This window comes from Triticum dicoccoides, chromosome 3B (genome assembly GCF_002162155.2).
Source record: "Triticum dicoccoides isolate Atlit2015 ecotype Zavitan chromosome 3B, WEW_v2.0, whole genome shotgun sequence".
NCBI classification, from domain to species: domain Eukaryota; kingdom Viridiplantae; phylum Streptophyta; class Magnoliopsida; order Poales; family Poaceae; genus Triticum; species Triticum dicoccoides.
Genome location: NC_041385.1, coordinates 387795913 through 387811731, shown reverse-complemented (window position 1 = coordinate 387811731; position 15819 = coordinate 387795913). Strand labels below are relative to the sequence as shown.

General features: G+C 43.6%; 1 protein-coding gene and 1 long non-coding RNA gene across 2 annotated transcripts in view; both read left to right on the top strand.

Annotated features, from left to right (window-relative positions):
- Nucleotides 1-295: 295 nt before the first annotated feature.
- Nucleotides 296-1455, top strand: LOC119281301. The gene is made up of 3 exons (XR_005138370.1): nt 296-478; nt 927-1332; nt 1411-1455. It is a non-coding gene; the product is annotated as an uncharacterized LOC119281301 (long non-coding RNA).
- Nucleotides 1456-13556: 12101 nt separating this feature from the next.
- Nucleotides 13557-15819, top strand: part of LOC119281300 (putative protein TPRXL) — a 19072-nt gene continuing 16809 nt past the window's right edge. The window contains exon 1 of the mRNA XM_037561844.1: nt 13557-14096. Coding sequence (XP_037417741.1) covers nt 13588-14096 — 509 coding nt within the window. The 5' untranslated portion in view covers nt 13557-13587. The remainder of the gene's footprint in view (nt 14097-15819) is intronic.

Sequence of the window (15819 nt, the reverse complement as noted above, 5' to 3'; positions counted from 1 at the left end):
CCACTAGTTCAAGTGGTCATATAATGACAACACACCAAGTTTGAAGAATTTCAAAATACGTTTAATTTTTTTAAAAATTCAAACGCCAAATAGGTAGCAGAGTTTGGTTGGGTGACACACGCTACTAGTGCTACAGCCTTAGCCACATTTGGTGGACACACACGTGGTTGGCGTTTGGTAGACAAACCGCCACGTACATTAGCAGCGTTCCAACATCGCACAAGTTGTTATCCGTAGGCATACAAACCGTCCCACCCGGGTTTTATTAACTTCCCGCTCCCATGAACTCTCTCTTCTTCCTGTCCCCATCTCTTTGCCATCTCTCTCTTTCTTCACCGCACCCGCCATTCTCATCGTGCAATCGACGACCGCTGGACTTTTGACATGGACGATCATTAGTGGCATTCGTGTCCGCTGGCTGGCGTGCACACGCCTAGTACTGCACACGATGGCCTCCTCTCGATCTGCTCCACACGTGGTGAGTTCAATCCGGCCGCCCTCAATCGAACGAATGCGTATACTTTAGAACGATTAAATTTAGTTTATTTGGAGTATGCCTAGTTAATTAGATTAGTTATATCAATTAATTAGTGTTGTATATACACAATTTAGATCAATTATACCTATATATATCTAGTTAACTAGATCGATTAATTATTGTTATATGTAGTAGATTGATTAATTAGTATGTAGAACTTGATTTTAATTATTACAACTTGAGTATGCAACCAATTAATTAATCAACAAAGATGATGTGACTATATTTTAAAGGGTTAATTATCCTTTTGCCCTCAGTGGTGTCCATGTGCTCAGTTTTGCCCTCAGATGCGAATTGTGCTTAGTTTTGCCCCTAGTCCATGCGCACCAACACTTTCCGTGAACTTTGCCGTCTCCGTCAGGTCAACCTTTTGACTCGGCCCTTACAGGTGGGCCCAGGCGGCAGAGACGGCCAATTCTATTCAGACCATTGCACGCGTGGCTTGTGGGACCCAGCAGAGAGTCGTGGAGCAGAGAGCCGTTGCGGGTGTGCTATATAAGCGGGCGAAAGCGGCGGTGACCACGGTGACAGAGAGCACGGCAGTGACCACAGCGAGAGAGAGAGAGCACGGCGGCGGGAAGCTAGATGTGGAGGGCGCGGTGGCGTTGAGATCCCCTTCGGCTCCGAGCTCCATGTCTTCCTCAAGCTCTCGCGCCACCTCGCGGATGCAGAGCCGGGTGCGTGTGGACATGCCTGTCTTCGTCTGTCTGTGGTGCCGAGCGGGCGTTGTTCGGAGGGTTTCTCACACACTGAGGAACTAGAATCATTCGTTCTACGTGTGCAGCGAGAATGGGGTAAGAATCGAGGCAATTGCACCATTTTCGTGGTTGGGATCTTTGAGCAATGGGTTGATCTGTTTGGTGTTCATGCAGGTGACATGCTTCTTTCTTTGGGTCGATGTTCTGGCCAAGACTCTGATGAATGAACTGCAAGAAGAGCATGAAGAATGGTTGCGCATGCTGCCACGAACGGCAGTGGCCGCAGCACGAGCTCCGAAAGAAGAGATGGAGGGCGAAGCACACACTGACAGAGAGCTAGCCGTTGAGCTTAGGATGTTGAAGAAGAAGGTTAGGAAGCCTGAAGATCAAGCACAAATACCAATACCCATTTGCAATTACTTTTGGGCATTTGTAGGTATGGTAATCGCACTGGTTGTAATGTTGAAAATGTATGGAAAGGCATGAATTATGGAGGAATTTGTAAGCTTGAAATTGTATGAGAAATTCACCTAGTTTAAATGTTGGTCAAATTTGTTTGTTGAAAAAAAGAGAGAAGAAGTGACCAATATTTAAATATGTTGAAAAAGGGAGAAGAAATGAGGAATTCAGAAACTTTTGATCAATGAAATGCAACTCTCTGCTCTACCTTTCTGTCAAAAAAAAGGTTCCTCTGTGGGCCAAATTCAGTGTAGAGCCAAGTGCAGGCTAGACTAATGGGCCAACTGCATCCAATTAGGCCCATTCGAGGGTTCTCTTGCGTGTTTTTCTGTTTTCTTTTCTGATTTAATTTAGGCAGTAACTCATAATGCTGAAACTTTTTGTGCAAGCTAATTGAATTATTCCAGAGCCAAACAATTAAGTTTAGAATTTTTTTTGAAGCTGTTAAATATTTAATAGCAATTTAATTACTCCAATTCAAATATACCGTGATTTAAATCAAAGACCAAAATGTCATGGAAAATGTGCCTCAGCTCTGGTAGAGGTTTACACCTGGTGCCAAAATAAATGAACATTTTTTATGGGCATTACATTGAGAAAAAATATTTTGTCTAGAAAAATGAAGGGTGGAAAGTGCACAAAAAGTTGGTGCGGCTGGGGACTCGAACCCAGGACCTCGTGGGTTTGTGGCGTTTAGGGCTGCGCTGGTAACCGCTAGGACAGATGGAAATACTTTGACATGGGTAGGGAAGGAAGGTATACATAGTGAGACCGTGAATGTTTGCACACGCATGAGAGTGGTTTTCCTTTGTTTTGCACTGAAATTTTGGGGGGTTGGAAATGTATGTTTGCACTGCCACATGATTTTGGTTAGAGTGGCACTTGGTTTAGGGTTAGAGTGGCACTTGGTTTAGGATTTAAAGGGAATAAATTTGCATGTTAGTTCATGACTTGGTTTTTGTTGAATGAAAGAGAGGGCTTCTCACCCTCTCCGATTTTCATTAATGAAAACCACAAGTTCTCGAACTTCATGACTTGGTTTAGGGAAGAAATGATATGTTTGGGCACAGACATTTTTTAACACACATAATAACTTAGATAAGATGCAACACACCGTACCCATACATTAGGCAATAATAATAACTTGGACCCATAAGTTCATGGACACGACACGACATGACACAGCACGCACGACATAGAAAAGCAACAAAATAAAAACGAAACATGACGAGCTTGACTTCGGGCTTGAACATCTTCATCTTGACCTTCTTCTTCCACCTTGGCCGCTTGCCCCTTCAACACCGTCTTCAACTTCACACCTCCTCCTCCTCCTCGTCGTAGGGAAGGGAGTGCATCTGGCCTGGAGTGGGGAAGATGCTCTCGTAGGTGGTGCAGATGTTGTACACCGTGAAGAAGATGGCCTCGCAGCCGCACCAAAAGACTTGGCCGAGAAGCTCGCGTGCGTCAAACGGGTTGGTGAAGGTGACCGTGAGCAGTAGGAGGATGCTGTCGCGGTCACGAACCTTGTTAAGGGTGAACATCCTAGGCGATCCCCGTGGGAGGTGGGCATAGCTGGCTCTGAGGAAGGCGCGAGTGATTTCGACGGAACCCCTCCACCTTGAAATCACCCACACACGAAGCTTCCTCTCCACGAGCACGCCGGGTGGGTAGCGCAGCTCCGACACGATAGGTGGACGGTTGAAGATCGACCCGTTGAACTGCATCTTCACTTGGTCGCTTGGAGAGGGCTCGGTTGCTTGGGTGTTTGAAGTTGGAGAGAATGGATCGAATCTGGCTTGTGGGTGGGAGAGGAAGAGAGGCACCCCATTTATAGGCCTGTGGGTGGGAGAGGAAGAGAGAAAGGATGAGAATAGTGCGTGTGTGAATCCGGACGCGTGTGTGTATCCGTTACGTTTTGCACCCTTTAATTTTTGCACAAAAATGATGCATGGGGCGCGTGCGTGCATCTGAATCACTGCATAGCGAAGCTCTTTGACCGGGCCCGTGCATCTGACTCGCTGCCATAATCTGAACCACTGCCGTAATGGCCTAACTCTGAATCAATATGTGCATGGCCACCTAGCTCGCCTCGCTCGCCTCGCTCGCATGCATGCATGTTCGCCTCCCGCGCATGCAAACCCACGTCGCCGCCCTTCCCATGCATGCAAGCTTGGAAAGGCTGAGACGGGCTATTAACTGTGTTCTCAGGCCCAAACAATGAGACGGCCCAACGGTCCATCCAGCGCGCCCGGTACTTGTTTAGAAAAAACAATCTCCTAGCCAATCAGATTGCATCTTGCGGATCGCCCCCCTCCCCACAGATTCCTTCTAGAAGGGTTAGATCGACGGCCCTTGACTGCCGCTAGGGTTAGATGGACGGTCCTTGTTCAGCGCTAGGGTTAGCGGGGTTTGGGAGGGGTTTGGAGCAGTCAAAACTATGTTTGACCAGATTCCAAATGAGCATAATAAATTAAATAAAAAATAGAAAAATGAAAAACCTACGCACATAGACTTCTTATGTCATATACTAACGATTTAAGTTGATAAACAAGGTTTACATACATTTAAATGATAAGTTCATGTGTCTTATGTGATATCTCGAGTATCTCAAACTCTCGTGTATGAAGTGAAGAGAAGTGTTTTGGGGAAATGAACATGAAAATTTCAAAAACCTCACCACAACTTCATTTTGGATTGACTAAGAAGGATCCAGGCTTAGTTTTTCATTTTGATGTTCTAGACTTGTTTAAATCTTGGTCAAAGTTAAGTTTGACTAGAATTCAAATGAGCAAAACAAATTTAAAAAATAAAAAAATGGAAAAACCAGTGCACATAGTCTGTATATATAGAATATATGTGTAGGAAAGTTATTTGGCTGATTTAGACAAGGTCAAAAAAAACCTTGCTTAGAAATGAGGCTGTTTACCCTACCTTTGGACCCCTCTTTTTAGCACATTTTTCATGAAAATTTCAAAAACATCACCACAACTTCATTTTGGATTGACTAAGAAGGATCCAGGCTTAGTTTTTAATTTTGATGTTTTAGACTTGTTTAAATCTTGGTCAAAGTTAGGTTTGACCAGAATTCAAATGAGCAAAACAAAATTCAAAAAAATCAAAAAAAGGAAAAACCATGTGCTCATTCAAACATCATCCAACAGATTTAAACATCATGTCAAATTTGAAGTTCTAACATAGGTCCAACATCGTTCGAACATAGTTCTAACATAGGTCCAACATCATCCAACAAAAATACGACATTATTCATAATGTTTCATAATTATTCATAGCGTCGGGGCTTTTGTCTATTCCTTGAGCTTCTTGCCATCACTTTTCTCCTCGTGCACCTTGTGCTCATTGCTTCTTCTCTTCTTCTCTTGGTTGTCGGTACCTTGTGTGTCTTCTTTAAACCTACCATAGAGCTGTGCAAAACATAAAGGGTAATGAGATCATGTCAAGTGATAAATGTACAGTAGTATTTGACCCTTGCAAGATTTACATACATGGCAGAACTCACAACAACAGAAGTTTGGTCACCATTTGGAGCCTCACTTGGATCATCATTTGGAGCCTCACTTGGATCACCATGATCACCATTTGGAGCCGCACTTGGATCACCATGATCACCATTTGGGGCCTCACTTGGATCACCATTTGGAGCCTCACTTGAATAATTATTTGGAGGATATTTTGGATCATCGTCAAAATCATGCGGCTGTTGACCATCATTATTTGGAACCTCGTCAAAATCCTCATCTGATGCAACCAGCTATTGACCATCATTTTCATCATCTGTTGAGGCAACCGGCTGCTGACCAACATTTTCATCGAAGCCTTCATCGAAACTCTCTCCGAACACTAGATTTACTGTGTTATCACAATACTTACCGAAATGACCAGACCCACCACACCTTGTGCACTTACGCTTCCTCGCTCCAAGTCTAGCTCCTTCACTGTGAGGTCTGATTCGACTCTTCCTTGGTCTACCTGCTGCTCTCTTCAGAACTGGAGCACAAAGCTTGAATCTAGGGTCCACCATGTCCCATTGTTGTTTTCCCTCCATAGCAGGCAAGGCATAAGCATATGTGGCTTTGAACCTTGCAACAGAGTAGTAATCATGCACATACTACAGTATGTTCCCTGCTGGACCTGGGAGAGAAGTGATGAAAAACAGGGCATGAATGCATGGCAACCCAGTTATCTGCCATTGCCTACAACTGCAAGTTCTAGCTTCTAAATCCACTGGATATCTCCATTCCCTCTTCTCTTTATCCAAATATGATATCTCTGCTGTGGTACCCGAGCAAAGAGTCATGTTCATTTCCAAGCCTGTTGTTTTCTGCTTCAGTTCATTCATCATGGCAGGGATGATAATGTGGCCCATGATTTTTTCCTCGGCTATTCCTGCACGATAATGAAATTTCTGCATGTATTCTATCCTTATCATGTCAAGCAAATCCACCACATAATGACCCTTTAGTTTCCGGATCATTGAGTTAAAAGACTCTGCTAGATCATTGTGCACATAGTCAACTTTGCTCAGTTCACTGAATTGTCTTCTGGCCCATAACTTGGAGTGGTGTGTTTCCAAGTATTCTTTCACTTTGGGATTCATGTATAACTGGCTCAAGTGGTAGTTGTGCTTCTTCACACTGCAAGTCAAAGATGCTGGCCATAAATTGTCTGTATACACCTTTCCTTTGAATTTCTTCATGAAATTTGCAGCAAGGTGACGCATGCATTCCCTATGCTCTACTCCAGGGAACACATTGTCCACAGTCACTTCTAAACCTCTGCAGGCATCTGTATGAATGACCAGCCCATTGGGATGTGCAATAGCCCGACGCAGATTATGCAAAAACCAAGTCCAGCTCTCCTCAGACTCTGTCTCCAACACACCGCAGGCAACTAGAAATACAAAACTGTGTGCATCAACTGCACAAGCTGCTACTAACTGTCCTTTAAACCTCCCGGTGAGAGAAGTGGCATCAATAGCCAAATAAGGCCTACAGCTTGCCAAAAAAACTCGGCGACAAGCCTCAAAGCAGACAAAAACCCTCCTAAAGCATTCCTTGGTCTTTGTCACTCCCCTGAATGTGTACTCCATGGTGTGGTGATCAATATCTACAATACTACCTGGGCTTGTCCTCTCCACTTCACCTTTGAATGAATACAACAATTGGAAACTTTCTTGCCAGTTACCATAAATAGAATCCATAGCATGTTGTTTACCATTAAACAACCTCATGTATGGTAAATCTATCTTGAACTTATCTTTGATGTTCTTCTGCAATTCCTTTGGACCCACATGCTGGTTTTCTTTCACCCACTTCTTTACTTCTTCTGCTACCCATCTTGACTTGGCTCTACTGATTGTATCCTTCCTAAGGGTTGATTCCTGGCATGTGTGCTTAAAAGGGTTCACTTTGACCTGAACATTAGTGCTATTTCGCATTTTAGATGCGAGCAACCTCCATGGACAACCCTCATTCGGACTGTGCACTCTGTAACGTACTTGATCGCTCTTGTCAACTTTGAAAGTACGTTCTACCTTGATGCAGTATGTCACAAGTGCATTTCTACACTCAGTCATGGATGCAAAAACGGTACCTTCTTCCATATGAGGGTTCAAAGGGTCCCATTCAACAGCTGCAAGGTCTTCGTCCTCACCCACCGCGTCATCATCCACACGGACTGCATTGTGAGCCTCATCTTGGTTTTCAGCCCGAGGTGGCCGTCGTAAATTCCGAATAACATCAGAATATAGCTTCTCTTCATCAACCCCAGAATTGTAGTCATCAACCCCAGAATTGTGCACTTCAATCTCCTGATTTTAATAAAAAATGAAATGATCAAACTTTTTCAGTTGTTGTTGCTGGCGAAGATTGACCAAGGCATACGAGCTAGATGTCGGGATGGGGATCAACATGTGGATCATTGGTTAACAAGATCTTCAAATCAGGTTGCGTTTTTCAACTATTCCAGTGCTACCCCCGTGTAAGATTTTATGAAATATACAACTTCTTTCCTGTTAACGCTTATTTTTACTTGCTTTAATGATTTATCTTGCTTACATGTTGTCACATCCCAGATTTTTCCCAAATCTAGTATGTTAAAAATTTCACAGGGAATTAATTTTTTTCTAGGAAATACCTATGAGAGCCTAGGAATGCTTGTGATTGACTTTGAATTGCTTGTTGTTGTCTGATTGATTTCCTAGAAGGGACAAAACCCCAATGTAACTAGTTGAAACGTAGCTAGCCTCTGGTAAAAACCAAACCAGTTGAAATATTATTGAGCACAAGGCTAACCTTAATAAGTCACTACAGGAATCAGCTTCTTTGGCATCTGCCATGGCAGACGGCAAAGGTACCAAAAGCGGACGACAAACCTCTTTTCCGTCTACCACCGACGACAAAGGTGCCAGACAAAGAAAGTGACGGTAAATAGGTTCTTTGTCATTTGCTTCCTCAAAGCAGTCGGCAAAGAACCTTTGCCGTTGGTGGCAGATAACAAAGAACATGGACGATAAATAACATGCGTTAGCCATGTTAGGTGGCTAACGGCGGCCTTTGCCGTCTGCCAGCAGATGACAAACATGCCCTCCCATTTTCCATCTGTTATATTACGTCAGCCACGCGTCATGCTCCCCAAGTCTTTGCCGTCCGCCATAGACGACAGACTCCCACAGCCTTTGTCGTCTGCCACAGACGGCAAAGTAAACAAATGGGTCATCTCCCAGATTGCACAGGTTGCTACCGCATGGCCTCTTTTCCATCTATGGCAGACGGCAAAGACCCCTTTGCCGTCGGTGGTAGATGGCAAAGAGGCTGCATTGTTTCTGTTTTTTCTGTTTTCCATTATATCCCTGCATTTCAAAAGATATATATGATATATATAGTTTAGACCTCAAACATAGCCATGTATCAAACATCTAGCAGTCCATTAATGCAACAGAACACATAGGGTATTAAAAGATCCAATACATACATAGTTTCATGGAGTTCATCTATATATACATACATAGTTTTACATTGTTCATCAATACAAATGAAAGCAAGAACTAAACACTAGCAGTCCATCAATGCTGCTTCCATGAAGTGAATCAAACCTGCAAAAATGGGAGTAAGAAAGTTAGAAGAAGAAGAAAACTAGAAGAAGAAGAAGAAGAAGAAGAAGAAGAAGAAGAAGAAGAAGAAGAAGAAGAAGAAGAAGAAGAAGAAGACTAGAAGAAGAAGAAGACTAGAAGTAGAATAATAATAATAATAATAATAATAATAATAATAATAATAATAATAATAATAATAATAATAATAATAATAATAATAATAATAATAATAATAATAATAATAATAATAATAATAATAATAATAATAATAAGAAGAAGAAGAAGAAGAAGAAGAAGAAGAAGAAGAAGAAGAAGAAGAGAAGACTAGAAGAAGAAGAAGAAGATATTTTCTTCTTCTTCTTCTTTTCTCATATTTCTTCTTCTCTTCTATCTTTTCATCATTTTCCTCCTCATTCTCATTCTTCTTCTTTGTTCATTCTTTTTCTTCTCTTTCTTCTTCTATTCTTTCTTTTTATATAACTTAGGTAATTATGCCATTTTGGAGGAAAATAAGCTAAGTATATGACATCTATGAGAGAACCAAGGTCATTATGTCATTTTTGAAATGAATAAGCTACTTATGTCATAAATAAACTAAATAAGCTAATTATGTCATTTTGGAGGTAACTTACCCTCATCACAACAAATGCGATCAAGATCGCAACTAAGGTAACAATTGACCCAATGGCATAATGAAACCTCATTATCAATGGCATATTTTGTAATCTTCTTAATCTTCAAGCGCATTGCGTCCATCTTCAAGCACATTGCATCTATCTTTATCTTGTGATCATCGACGACATCGGCAACATACAACTCCAATTCATCTTCTCTTCTTCAATTTTTTTTCAAATACTCGTTTTCTTTTTCAACTAAATTTAACTTCTCGACAAGAGGGTCAGCTACAATTTCTGGTTCATATACCTCCTAGATAAAAATATCTCTATGTCAACTTGATGGCCATAATTGTCATAAATGCGAAATGCAACAAATAGTTATAAAAGAGAATATACCACATCTGAATCATAAACCGGGCGAGGGCCGACGGGGACGGATATCAAGACCATGGCACTATGTATAACAAACAACCATACAAAGTAAGAAAATTATGCAAGTAACTATGTAAATCATACAATCATACAAGTAACTATATAAATCAATTACAACATAAAAACAATGAATACCTAATAATAATCTTGATTGTCGGGTTTAATAAATGCTCCGGGATCAATAAATGCATCATCATCATCACTATCATGAATGAAGTGCTCATTGGGTTCAGCGGCATCAACATCTGGAAGGCCACCTTTATGTAATCGATTAAGCATTGACAAGTCATCCGCAACAGTAACCTCTTCTTGTTCTGGCTCAATGGTGAAGTCGGATTCACTGTCGTTGTCTACTTCAATGTTTTGGGTGAAGTAGAGCATTTATTGAAGCATTTTTTGGAAAGACGTGTTTCTTGGAAGAATTCACCTTCATATGTGTCTGGGTTAATGTGAGGTTCATAATCCTCTTCATTGGGGGGAGGTGGTCTAACACGTGGTGGCACTTCATAAATGACATCCCAACCATTCTGATTTGGATCAGTTTGGCAGGCCTATGGTAGATAGAAAACTTGGATCGCTTGTTGAGCCGTAATATAGACATCGGGAACATCTAAATGTGTTCTTTGTTTGATTTCGACTAGCCCTATATGTTCATGAGTCCTTCTAGTCTCCTTCGGCTGGAACCAATAACATTTGAAGAGTACGACGTTCGGTGCATTTTCATCATAGAATAGAAGTTCATAAATTGCTTCAACTCTCCCATAATACTCGATACCTCCATCGCCGATAGCAGAGACACAACAATTTGTAGACTTTCAGTCGGCCATAGATAGCTTTTTGTCGTAGGTACGAAAGCGATACCCGTTGATGTCGTATTTGTCAAATGAACGGACCTTATAATCAAAACCATTAGCGACTCATCTCAACTCAGCGTCCATAGACTCTGAATTAGCCTACAAGTTTAATACGAAAGCATTGTTGCATTAGCCGCAAATTAGACAAAGAAATGGGAATGGTCTAATGGAAATTATCGTTTGTTTGAACCAAGAGATGAAACCGGGAAAGCCGCCTCCTTGCTTTGCCAGAAGCTCATACTCTTTGATGGATTCCTTTTCGATCTCCTCCCCATTCGAGAATTTGGTGACAATATCGACTGTATCAAATATCCGGGAATAAGAGATTTTCAAAGGAATTAAAGTTGCGGAATGATGCCTGCTTGAACTACGTCAGTATTTCCCCAAAGAGGAAGGGATGATGCAGCACAATGACGGTAGGTATTTCCCTCAGTGATGAGACCAAGGTTATCAAACCAGTAGGAGAACCACGAAACACAACGTAAACAACCCCTGCACACAAATAACAAATACTCGCAACTCGACGTGTTAAAGGCGTTGTCAATCCCTTTTCGGTAACGGTGCCACAAATTGGCGAGAAGACATGATAAATTGTGATAGATAGGATAAATAGATCACAAATAAAATAAAGTGCAGCAAGGTATTTTTGTATTTTTGGTTTAATAGATCTGAAAATAAAAGCAAAGGAAAATAGATCGCAAAGGCAAATATGATAAGAAGAGACCCGGGGGCCGTAGGTTTCACTAGTGGCTTCTCTCGAGAAAAATAGCAAATGGTGGGAAAACAATTACTCTGGCAATTGATACAACTTCAAATAATCATGACGATATCCAGGCAATGATCATTATATAGGCATCACATCCAAGATTAGTAGACCGACTCCTGCCTGCATCTACTACTATTAGTCCACATATCGACCGCTATCCAGCATGCATCTAGTGTATTAAGTTCATGGAAAAACGGAGTAATGCAATTAGAACGATGACATGATGTAGACAAGATGTAATTATGTATAAATAGACCCCATCTTGTTATCCTTAATATCAACAATACATACGTGTCATTTCCCCTTCTGTCACTGGGATCAAGCACCGTAAGATCGAACCCATCACAAAGCACCTCTTCCCATTGCAAGATAAATAGATCGAGTTGGCGAAACAAAACCCAAATATTAAAGAAGAAATACAAGGCTATAATCAATCATGCATATAAGAGATCAAAGAAGACTCAAATAACTTTCATGGATAAAAACATAGATCTGATCATAAACTCAAAGTTCATCGGATCCCAACAAACACACCGCAAAAAGACTTACATCATATGGATCTCCAAGAGACCACTGTATTGAGAATCAAGCGAGAGAGAGAGGAAGCCATCTAGCTACTAACTACGGACCTGTAGGTCTACAAAGAACTACTCACGCATCATCAGAGAGGCACCAATGGACATGATGAACCCCTCTGTGATGGTGTCTAGATTTGGTCTGGTGTTTCTGGAACTTGCGGCGACTGGAATTGATTTTCGTCGACTCCCCTAGGGTTTCTGGAATATTGGGGTATTTATAGAGCAAAGAAGCGATGTGGGAGGCCACCGAGGTGGGCACAACCCACCTGGGCGCGCCTGGGGGCCCAGGCGCCCCCTGGTGTCTTGTGCCTCCTCGGGCTCCCTCTCCGGTACTTCTTCGGCCCACTGGATGTCTTCTGGTCCAAAAAAAATCCACAGAACATTTCGTTGCATTTGGAATCCGTTTGGTATTGATTTCTTGCGATGTAAAAAACAAGCAGAAAACAGCAACTGGCACTGTGCACTAAGTCAATAGGTTAGTACCAAAAAATGATATAAAAGGACTATAAAATGATTTTAAAACATCCAAGACTGATAATATAACAGCATGGAACAATCAAAAATTATAGATACGTTGGAGACGTATTAGCATCCCCAAGCTTAATTCCTACTCGTCCTCGAGTAGGTAAATGATAAATACAGAATTTTTGATGTGGAATGCTGCCTAACATGTTCATCACATAATCCTTTCTTCATAGCATGGACATTTGGACTTTTATATGGTTCAAAGCAATAGTCTAGTTTTGACATGAAGACTTTAATACTCAAGCATACCAACAAGCAACCATGTCTTTCAAAATATCAACACTAAAGCAAGTTATTCCTAGCCCATTATGCTCAATAATTGATCCATTCATGAAACACACTCGAATATTAGCTACGCCCAATGCTCAAATACGATCATAGTGCCCCTTTAAGAGAAGATGGAGACTCAAGTTCAAAAAATAAAATTGCTTAAAGTAAAAGAAAGGCCCTTCGCAGAGGGAAGTAGGGATTTGTAGAGGTGCTAGAGCTCAAAATGAAAATTAAGAGATAAAAACATTTTGGGAGGTGTAACACCCCCGGTGTCATGCTACAGTAAACCCTGCTAATGGTGCCACGTCATTACATTATTGTTACTAATCCTTGCTTGATCCAAATCTTATTTCAAACTCAAATTCAAAACCAAGTTTAAAGTCAAAATTCAAATTTTATCAAACATGAAACTAAAATGTTCGAGGTGTGGCGAATAGTCCCCGGATATTTTTCATGTTGAAATCATATTTTTATAATGTGTTTAAATACTCTAAAAATAATAAAACAGGGGCTAGTTGTTTATTTTATAAAAAAAGTATATTACAAAAGAAAAGGTAAAGAAAAGGGGAAGCCCACAGGCCTAGACCACCTCCCAGCCCCGCTGAGCCTCGGGCCAGCCAGGCCGGCCCAACCCTGCACTCCCTCGGTCGCCTTTCTTCGCCACTGCTCACGCGACCGGGCGCCTGCGACCGAGCAGTCCCTGCCGGACCAGCTCGTCGGCGTCACCGCGGAGGCGATAAGGATGCCGCCCCCCTGCGGCGCCTCGGTCCCCTCCCCCACTTGCCCCCTCGCTCCCCACTCCGTCCTCCACTCTCCCTCTCCCCAGATCCCTTTCTCCCCTGCGCCCACCCGACGCGGCCGCTGCTGCCGCCTCGCCGTGACCATGGCCGACGACCTCCCCGAGCCAAGCGAAGACGTCGAGGAGCATCGTCGGCATCTCCTGCGTCTACTACAGCCAGCAGTGCGAGCTGGGAGGCGTTGCTTCCCCGGATCCTCGTCGTCTTCCACCTTCGGCACCGCCGCCGTCACCGCCTCATCGTCTCCGCGGCCAGCGTCGTCCCTTTCGTCTGAGCTTGCGCCAGGAGCTCCACATGCCTCCCCTGCTTCCCCTACACGGATCCACTCGAGCTCGAAGCACCCACCTCGACCGAATCGTCCGTCTTCCTCGACTACGGCCGCTGCGGCCATCGACGTCGATCTGCACCACCGGCGCCTCCCGGCCTCGCCGAGCTCGTCCACGGCTTCCCCGGGGTCAGCCGCCGCCCGTTCCCCTTCTCCCCGCCTCGGACTGCCGCTGTAGTCGCCGCCTCCTTCCTTACAGGAGCCCGCCCGAGCTTGGCCGTGCCTGCGAGCCGCCACTGCTGCTACTGGTGCGGCCTGCTACTGCTGCTGCAGCCCACGCACACCCAAAGCCACCCACGCCACGACGCCCCGTACTCCCGCTGGCGCGTCCGGCCAAGCGCCGGCCGTCCCCTGGCCGCACGTTGTTGCTCTGCTGTTGGTGCTGACCGCTTGACGTTGTCGTCGCTGCTGCATGCTCTGCCTGATGCCAACGCTACTCCTGCCGTGCTACTTTGCTCTATGCTGCTCGCTGGTACTGCTCCCTACTGTTGTTGCCTTGCTCACTGATGCCGCTGCTTCGCCTCAACGCTGCTGTTGCGCTTCTTTACTGCTACTATTGGCTGGCCATGGCCAAGGCCATGGTCGAGTGTGTTGCGTGGTGTGTTCTGTGTGTGTGACCGGCCAGGATCAATTAGTTTAGGCTAATCTAGATTTAGGTTAACGATTGCTAGGTTAACTGCCAGCCAATGACAGTACCCCCCCTATTAGTTAATCTAATGTAATTAAAGTCTAGTTTAACCATAGACAATGACATATGGGACCCGCCTAAACTATTCATCCTTTGGCTATTCAATCTTTGACTAGGTCAACCCACCCCATTGGCCCCACTGGCATACTCATAGGCTAGAGTAACACTAGGTGACAAAAGTATTTATAGTTATTTTTTTCGAATTAAATTAAATCCAGTAATTACTAGAAAATATTTGAAACCTTAGAAATCATATAAAATAATCCGTAACTCGGTTGGAAAAACTTTGTACATGAAAGTTGCTCAGAACGACGAGACGAATTCGAATAAACAGTCCGTTCTTCCGCCACACACCCCTAGCATATCAAACACGCAACTTTTCCCCTTCGGTTCATCCGTCCGAAAACGCGAAACACCGGGGATACTTTCTTGGATGTTTCCCCCTTCGCCAGTATAGGCTAGTACTGCGTTAGGTCACCCCTAACCCCGCGTATTGCCTTGTTATATGTTGTGTTACTTTGATTGCTCTGTTATTTATGGTGTTCCCCCTCCGTTACTCCTTTCCGGTAGACCTCGAGACTGATGCTGCCCCTGTGATTGACTACGTCGACGATGACCCCTCCTTGCCAGAGCAACCAGGCAAGCCCCCCCTTTGATCATCCCGATATCGCCCATTCCTTTCTCTCATGCTTGCATTAGATTTTGCTACTGTTATTGTATGCTCCTATTCTGATGCATAGCCTGCTTTTGTATTTGCTGTTGTACCATACCTGCTTATCCTAAACTGCTTAGTATAGGTTGGTTAGTGATCCATCAGTGACCCCCACCTTGTCCTTGTTGCCCCTGCTTCATCATTGAAGACCCGATCAACGGGATTGAAGACCAGGCCCTGGCACCGCACATCACTTTCCCCTTAGTTGCTCGACACTGCTGGGTTACTATCGAGTGCCGAGGGTGAGACCTCTACAACACTTCTGATGTTAACCCTGTGGTGTAGCTATTCGGTCGTGGTCATCGAGGGTGATTCCGCCTTAACCACTTCCGATACGACTCTGTCGTGCAACCCCTCAAGTGTGAACCTCGGGGGTGATTCCTCTTACGCTCACCTTGATGATTACATCGAGTGAAATTCACCGGGGGTGATTCCTCGGGTTTTCCCCTTGA